The sequence below is a fragment of the Ostrea edulis genome, chromosome 2, assembly GCF_947568905.1.
Source record: "Ostrea edulis chromosome 2, xbOstEdul1.1, whole genome shotgun sequence".
In the NCBI taxonomy this organism is placed as follows: Eukaryota; Metazoa; Mollusca; class Bivalvia; order Ostreida; family Ostreidae; genus Ostrea; species Ostrea edulis.
The window spans coordinates 96,490,764-96,500,079 of record NC_079165.1 but is presented as its reverse complement, the minus strand read 5'-3'; the positions used below and the strand labels follow the sequence as shown (position 1 = coordinate 96,500,079).

The 9,316-nt window shown below is 36.5% G+C and overlaps 1 protein-coding gene across 1 annotated transcript in view; it reads left to right on the top strand.

Annotated features, from left to right (window-relative positions):
- The first annotated feature begins 404 nt into the window (after positions 1 to 404).
- LOC125678195 (uncharacterized) overlaps positions 405 to 9,316 on the top strand; it is a 58,685-nt gene continuing 49,773 nt past the window's right edge. The window contains exons 1-3 of the mRNA XM_056155676.1: positions 405 to 582; positions 5,358 to 5,525; positions 5,655 to 5,765. Of these exons, the coding sequence (XP_056011651.1) occupies positions 513 to 582; positions 5,358 to 5,525; positions 5,655 to 5,765 (349 nt within the window). The 5' untranslated portion in view covers positions 405 to 512. The remainder of the gene's footprint in view (positions 583 to 5,357; positions 5,526 to 5,654; positions 5,766 to 9,316) is intronic.

The following is a 9,316-nucleotide window of genomic DNA, read 5'->3' as shown; positions in this document are numbered from 1 at the left end:
TCATAATGGCTGACTTCCTTTTAAAACATGAATGGAAATATAAATGTCAGCAATATTTGTCAATTCCATTTAGATTCAATTGCATACCTGAGTGGCGTATTAGATTAAATCGCTGGTTCGTGTCCAGCAGGGATTTTAATCCCCCCTCCCCTAAATTACTTTCTACTAAAACTGCATTTTTTGAGTAAATTAAGTAAATTTAAAAGTTTTCAATTTCAAAATATTGTTGTACATATCCTCCACTTTTCGTCCACATCAAATTTCTCTGGTGTAGCATTCCTACTTTTGGTAAATTTGAAATATGTGATTGGCGTTGTCAGGTGGAAAAACTTTGATGAGATCTAAATAGATGACACCATTCAGGAAGTGAATTACAGACCAAAATCTTATTGGCAGTTTACTTTATCTCGGATTTGATGAGCTTATTTAAACATCCGATTGTTAACAGGTTCCTTTAAAGGGTTAAATGAAAATGCAGAAACTCGTGAAAGAATAGTATTATCTGGAACACTATGACAAGGGTAATAGGAATCATACCTGAAATACTTACCTGGACTGTGTTGCTTTATTCATCAAGGACTTGTACGTATCAATTCATTAAAGTTTGTCATGCTTTACATAAAATCAACGAATCTGTTAAATAATGATACTCTTTATAAACGTTTCTTTACCGTAAAAGGGATAAAAAATATTGATGATAAAAATAATTATGACAACGTTCCTGCAAGAATGATTCACATGCGCTGAAATAGTTATAAACGATGAAAAGGTGTTGCACAGGAGCGTGAGATTTTTAAATGTCTTTTTCACGGATTTTTTCGAGCATAAACAGGCATCCGCTATACGAAAGTTATCTTTTGTCCTGACTGAGAGACATTGCGATGTTATTTGTCTGTTTAGAAATTAATTTTGCAAAATTTAAACAATTTTCGTGAAATAGGTCGCAATCTAATTGGTAACAAGCAAATCCAAATTGTTTGCTTTGATGCCTTGTTTTGTAATTGGGATTATATAAGCTAGAAACATCACAGACAATATTTGACCACTTTATAAGAGCAGAACTTCAATTTCCCTGTGCGACAAATCGGCAAAGTACATGAAATGTAAAGATCATTTTCAATGCAGAATAGTATATGAATAAAACATCTTGCAGATAATTTTGTAATACAGAGATTTCCTTCATCTTTATACAGAATTTTGAAGAAAAACAGGATACCGTATTCTAAATATTGATGTGCTGACATACTGTTCTTTCCTTGTTAATATTGTTATTTTCTATTTAGACTGGGGTGGGTTGCGTACCTGAAACACCTTTTGATCATGACTATCAATTTGTTGACAAAGATTTGCCTATTTTATGTATGCTTATGAAAGGATATTGCTAAATGAATGTCTGCTGAAATTGTGTTTGTAAATCTAAAGTATCCCCTCCAGAATTTGACTCTGTAGAATTCAGATAGTACACATCTTCACAAACGGTATTTACACCTTCAGATCAAAATATGAAAAGATAAACTAAAATCAGTTCTTTTGCTAAAGTATGCATCTCCAAAACAAAATTTGAAACGATATATTCTTTTAAAAGATGAAACGAAGAACTGTATATGATTGCAAGAATTCAAAAGCAGTTGTTTTTATCAATTGACTAAAATGACTGAGATTCTGAATTATGAAATGTAAAACAACAGAGCACGCAGTTTGGGATTTATCTTCCCGGTACGGGAAAGACATATCTGTCCAATGCTGCACTCGGTCAATATTTTCTGATAGGAAAAAAAGTTCACAAAAGTAATATTTCAAAAATGAGAAATTGCGTAGCTTTCGATGCCCTGCGCTCCCAGCGACAATAATAGTTATATGATCGATATCGTTTATTTCTTCAGAATTATCAGGAAACCCTTCCGTTTATTAATTAATCGTCGAAATGAATCAAATTACACCGATTGTTGTTAATTCGTCCAGCATAGTGCATATATAAAATTAGATTCGAATTTCGACTTCAGACGTGCAACATTTTTGCGGAATATAACATCTGACGTGCAACACCCTCTTCATGCACCAAATTAAAACATGTTCCAACATTCAGAAAAATATATTCTTCGTTTAGAGTAACGTGAATTGGTTTATTCAATGCATTTTTTGTCCCTAAGCTAAATGAGCCTGCCGATTTACTAAGATATTGAAATCTTTGGTTTGTTAAACGGAATATGAAGGTCGCAAACACTGCAGAAAATTGCTCAATCAGCGTCAGCAGGTTATGCAATATTTTTTCTGCAATGTATGCAACCTTCATTTCCTATTTAACAAACAAACAAAAAAATACATTTTATTATCTATATCTATTTTTTCTGTATTTCTTATATATATATATATATATATATATATATATATATATATATATATATATAAGAAATACAGAATACTATATTTATCAAGATTCATACGCACATCGCTCACATTCATGTGGTATTGACTATCCTTTCAATTGGTAAAGATATCGAAGGTGAAAACATTGGAAATGTCAATATTGTGTTATACAGTGAAGATATTGACGCGACCTCTGTGAGAATTTATGCATACAGGGTCATCTGTTTCAACTACCTTGCGAGGGACGTATTATATTTGTGCTATGAAACCAACGCGAAACGTTTTATTTTACTTGTCAAGTAAAATCCACCAATAAACAGCATCTGAACATTTTCAATCTATCTGACAATGAGACAGTCCTCAAACAAAATAAATATTGAAGATTGATAAGAAAGTGGGCGATAAAGCTATGGGTTTGGTTTTGATTATCTGTTCCCAGTGAATGATTTTTTTGGGGTTGGTTGGTTGGTTTTTTTGTTTTCTGTTTTGTAGTTGTTAATTCTGATATTTCAGTAGGTGCTGCATGTATCCCCACGCTTGGGCCTGGACGAAAAGGTCAGAGACGATCCTTGGTCATTAGCCAATACACCAAATCTGTTCTTGACTTATAAAACATTTTCAATACAATCCATTGAGAGCTGTCCTGGGACCTGAGCACCCGATTAAGATGTTCATGAGTTATCTAAAATGCTTTCTTTGGTTTGTTAGAAGATTATGCAAAGTTCTCTGTAATGCTTGCGAACTTCATCTCCCGTTTAACAAACCAAAGACAGACATTTTATTGTTCATATTTTTTTGTATTTTTTTTATAAATACTTTCAAATCCACTGTACCTGATATTATTGACCTGTAAGTTATGTAAATGTAACAGCTGAAAGTCACCTGACCTTGACTTGTCTCCATATTTGGTAATGATATTCATATTTGAATGGTGGAAAAGTGAAATTGTACAAGAAGGTCAACTCTAAACGCACAAGATAAACATCGTATGGTATAGGTAAGTGTTACTCATGAAAGGTGAAGATAACGAACAGCCATCAATATAATAACTCCTATGAGCAATACAGAATATAGAGTATGGCTAACACGGACCCCTGGACACACCAGAGGTGGGATCATGTGCCTAGGAGGAGTAAGCATCCCCTGTCGACCGGTCACACCCGTCGTGAGCTCTATATCTTGATCACGGAGTTATCCGTAGTCATAATCAGTGTGCCAAGCTAAATTAAAATAAAAGGTAAAATTAAATTAGAAAACTTTTTTCAACAATTTCCACAAAATCATGAAATAGATCGCGGAGTTCGTGCAATGTGGCATGCATATTCACACGCGGGTAGACGGCACTACAAAATCGAACCTAATTGGATTGAAACAAAATGTATCTTCATAGTTGCCATGGACAAGCAATATATTGTAATAGAAATTAAGCAGAATGCATACAGTGAATGTAAATACATGTATATTTCTTTGAAACCTGTCCACTAGTAGAGATAAATACGTTTAAAGTTTGGAATAGTTTTTTACGATCTTGCCATAAACCAAATTCCCAATTAAGGGGAAAGGTAGGATTATCATACCATTTCGTAGACAATTTTGTTATTGTAAGGTCAACATTTTACTTTTCCTGCCCCCCCCCCCTCCCCCAAACCAAGATGCTTTAGATTGGGTTTTAAAATTGGTCACGTAGCTTCTGATTAGAAGACAAAAAATATCAAAGGTTAATGTACAAACAAAATCTGACACCTGACGAGTACCTGATAAGAAAGAGTGTTGTTCAAACGCGGAGCGGAAATAGGAATGCAAACCAAATAATCATCGGGATAACGTTATCGCTTAAGGTAGTACTCTACATCGTCATAATGGCTGACTTCCTTTAAAAACATGGATGAAAAAATCGATATCAACAATATTTGACTTTTCCTTTTCAATTTAAATACCTAGCCGAGTAGCTCAGTAGGTTTGAATACCGACTGCTGAACTGTAGGTCACAGGTTCGAGTTCAGCAGGGGTTTTAATTCAGATAACCTTCTACTAAAACTGTATTTTTTGACAAAATAAAGTGGATTTGAAAAATTTCAACTTCAAAATATTGTTGTACATATCCTCCACTTTTCATCTACATCAAATTTCTCTGGTGTAGCATACTTCCTTAATCAGGTTGGGAACACTTCCCCTACAGCGAGATATTCTCGCGAAAACGAGATTATCCCTCTTTAGCAAGAGTAAATATATCCCGTACAATCGAGAAAAACACCTAGGGGGTATACATCAAAGTAAGATTATGACAGACTAATGAAAACTCATATTTCCCTTTTATGTCAATACCTCTATTTCATTTTGATGTAGTTAAGAAATTATTACCCTAAATTACACGTAACCTATACAAAAAATGCTCTGACTTGCAGCCATTAATTCTCGGTTGCTCGCTTCAAACTCTCAAAACTTCGCTTTGATTTTGTTCTTATTTGGGCTAATCCGCACCACCCACACACCATCAAAGTACCGAGCGATGGGATTTAGACACTGCACAATAAAAACCCTGTCTGCCCTTCTTAAAAATCTACCTTTCATATGGGGCCATCCACCTTCCCTCTCAGCTACAGATCTTTTGCTGGACCATGCATGTTTTCACATGAGTTTCTTCAGCAACTGACCACGTGTCTTAGTTTCGTATTTGCACCCATCTACCTGCTAGGAATCATGGTGACACCTACATGTTGTTTATCAACATTTTTATTAAGCACTCAGCTACATTTGACATGCATCCTAAAATTATTGTTTACATTTTTACACATGTAATATCACTTCAAATATGGGTTATTTCCATTTTTGAGTCGGCTCGTGAAGCGAGATGCCCCTTGCTGTCAACGGCATGCGGATTTATCGCGGCTCACAAACTTTTTGTTTATTCTTACACCGACAGCAAATAAATCTAATATCATTTTATCTACATATTCATATATCTGAATGCAATTTGTTGATATTCGTAGGTTTTGGGTTGAATTTTGTTTGTGAGCCAGGATGGCGGAGAGCAGGAGAATATTGTTATCAATATCACGGAGAACATAAATCATGGACAGGTGCACGAAATGTTTGCAGGGGAAGGAATGGTTATCTTGTGAATATCAGAGACTATGGAGTTCAGAGGTACACCGAAGGTATGATTGAATTACATGCTTGAATATTTCATTGCTATAGTAACATATTTTTAGTTTTCCTACACATACTTATTTTCTTTTTGAAAAATGAAAATGCCATATTGTATACTCTTGTTCATTCCAACTCAGGAATAGTAAACGGATGTGAACACGTTTGGACAGCGGGACATAGAGGTTCTGGTTACTGGTTCTGGGATAGCCAACACAGCACGCGTATACAATGGTCAAACTGGGACAAAGGTTTGAATAATATACAATGTATTTTTAAAATGTAATCCGTAGACCAGACTTATTCCCCAGGTACAAAACTGGAAACAGCTCAGTGTTACAAGCAAACGGCATAGGGAAATAGGACAATGAACTGTCCTTAGTAAGTCTGGTCACAAACAGGTATTGATAATTTTGAAAATAACTCTTTTAACTGCCTAATGGAACATTTCCAAATTTCCAAAGTCATATTTTACAATATGACGCAATTCATGCAATAGATAACTGTTGATTTGATGTAAACCGTAGATAAATTCTTGTTCACCATTCAAAAAAACGATTCTCGTGTGATTTAATCCGTTCAGATTCTCGTGTGATTTAATCCGTTCAGATTCTCGTGTGATTTAATCCGTTCAGAAGAGCTCTGACGTTTAATGGTTTGTTTTACGTCTCTTCGAGAAATTTTCACTCTTTTTGATACGTCACTAACTGTTGATGAAGAGCTATGATACAAATTCGGACCTATGCGTGGTGAAGTCCATTACGGTGAGAATTCGTTAACTTGCCAACACCTGTTGTGACCACAAGCACTCGACTACTAGACTTAAATTTTTCCTTTTCATTTCACAAATATATCTATTTCCCCTTTTTATTCTCAATAAAATGCGTACCGTCGAAAGATATATGGTTGTCTGAGAGAAAAAGAAACCAATAAAGGTAAGAAACACAAACTGTCAATTCCTGATACCGCGATTGTGTTAACTCTATTATAGTAAAAATAGACATGTGGCTATGATGTAACATTAATTAATGCTTACAAAAGTATTTTATATGTATTTATATGATTGCAAACTTATGATGATGTTGTGAAAGTCAACATGCATAGTTTTCCAAAATATCATTTAAAAGTTTCGCCAAAAGACTTCTCTTCAAAATAGATTTACAAGAGAAAACCCCGTGCGTTCCGGAATAAAATACGAGAAAATGGCCAATGACATAGCTCGAAACATTAGGAGTTATTTGACGTGATCTGACCTCCTCTATGTGTGAATATGGGCTCTCTGTAGGATTACAGCACACATACAACCAACGGCCCACACAGGCATTAGATGGTTACCGGATCAGTACTTTGAGTTTATCCCGTCCGATTGTTTATAAATTTTAAAATTAGAGCGAAAACATTGAGGGTGTATCAGAAAATGGCAGTTTATGTTTCTTACCTTTACGGTTTTTTCTCAGCCAATCATAAGCGTTCAACGGTACACATTTTATTGAGTATGAAAGGTAAAAATAAATCTTTATAAAATACAACGGAAAAATTTAGATCCAGTGGTCGAGTGTCTGTGGTTGTGACACACAGAACCTCGATTTTTACGGATCTCATCATAAAGAACCGCATTTCTCATATCTATATCTATAATAGCTCTAAAACTTCATTGTTATTTCGGATTTCAAACATTTCAGTTGAGCATCACTGAAGAGACATGATTTGTCGAAATGCGCATCTGGTGCAACAAAATTGGTACCGAATAAGTTTTGCATTATGACCCCTGGGTCGAGGCCTCTGCTGGTGGACTGTTAGTCCCCGAGGGTCTCTACAGCCCAGTAGCTAAGTACTGCGTTACTAGCTGGAAAATACGGATGTATATTTAATTGCTGTTTTAAAATTTAGAAATTCATTTCAAAATTAAGGATTATCTCCCTCACGCATAGCTCTTATCCTTATACGAATTTGACTCTACTTTTTTGGCACACTGTTTTTCCCTATAATAGCTCTAAAACTTCATTTCGGATTTCAAATATTTCGGTTGAGCATCACTGAAGAGACATGATTTGTCAAATGCGCATCTGGTGCATCAAAATTGGTACCGTATAAGTTTTACATCTAAATGCCGAGCATTTGGCAAAGGAGCAGTCAATTCATATTTTCAAGACTTATTTAAACTGGCTAAGGTGTGGACTAGGCTGAATAAATCAAGTCACACCGAGCTAACGGTCTGGTTACGCCCGAACTTTTTGGAATCGTGGGCAAATATTATTAAGAGCGCACGACTGATCGCCAAAGTCGTGGGTGAGCAAAATCAGTCGCTGCAAGGTCGGTGATCATGTTCAAAACTTCGAACCTGCGATTTAAAGTCGCAGACAGGTCTTGCATGGTCGTACCACCAGATGCACATGGACGCACCACCAATCGTGCTCCACTGATCGTGCAGTATCGTGGGTCAAAAAGTAGCTCGATTAGTCGTACAACTGGATTTGGCACCTGGGGATTGGTGGTGCCAACTCTCGTACAACCTCACGATCAGTAGGTACAACCTCACGATCAGTAGTGCAACTACTTACGACCTAACCAGACTGGTTGCACGATCTTACTATTGGGGGTGCCATCAGTCTAGCTCGCAGTCTAGAAATTCTGGAGTGGCTTTTGGAGCTTTGGTCATTTTCTTCTTCGACGGTCGTGTATTGCTATGGCGGTACCAGTGCTGCTGATAATACTAGAAATTATATTGATTCACCTACAAATGCAGCAACAACTTGATGTCTGATTTTGGCTGTGTCTTCTTATGACCGTTTTTTTCTTGGGAGGCATGTCGAACGAGGTTGACAGTGTTTACTGTTCAAGAGCTAGATGACTACTGATGATTACGCACGATTGCAAACCTCATCGAACGACCACCACATGACTGCTGATCGTGTTGCAAGCCGTCGCAGGTGGCATCGATTGATCGTATAATCAGTCGCTGATCATCACCACTTATGGCACGATGCCCATGACTGATCTTGCGATTGATCTTTTCAAATCGTAGGTGATCGCACGACCATGCGTACTACAATGTACGATGATCTTTCACCAAATCGCAGTGTGCTATTGTAGGTGGAGATCGTATCAAACATTGCGGACTGATCGCACCTTTGCAAATTTGTCATCAATCCCACGATCCAGAAAACGCACGATCCAGTGTGACTGCATTGTCGGAAACCCACTGTTGATTACGCTTCGTTCCTCTCTCCATCACCCTTGGGTCCATTCATTCCTACTCGCTCGTTCTCATGAATAATTGATGAGGCAATTTGATTGGGCGATCATCGTATACCCTGAGCGAATTTGTCCAATCAACAAGACGCTTTCAGCCCATTTCGGTATACAATTTTTGTGATAGCAAAGTTAAGTTGATGCTACCTTTAGAAACAGAAGATTTCTGTTACTATAACGATGACTTTCATTGGACGATATTTTAAAATATTTATTCATGAGAACGAGCGAGTAGGAATGAATGGACTCACGGATGATGGAAAGAGGAACGAAACGTAATCAACTGTGGGTTTCCGACAATGGTGTGACTGAGGCTTAATGAGTCATTGCGACCGGTCTGCCGTTCAATATTCAAAACCTGATTGGTCAGAAATAGAACATCTTATAAGTGATAAAAAATGTAATGTTAGGTAAAATAATCTTTTATCAGTAACATGAATCCTTAAAAATAGACCTAAAGAACGAGTGGTAGATGAATACTACCGTATGAATTCAATATCCCGATTAAAAAGTTTCAAGTATTTTCGGTTTGGCAATGCTTTGACGAGGT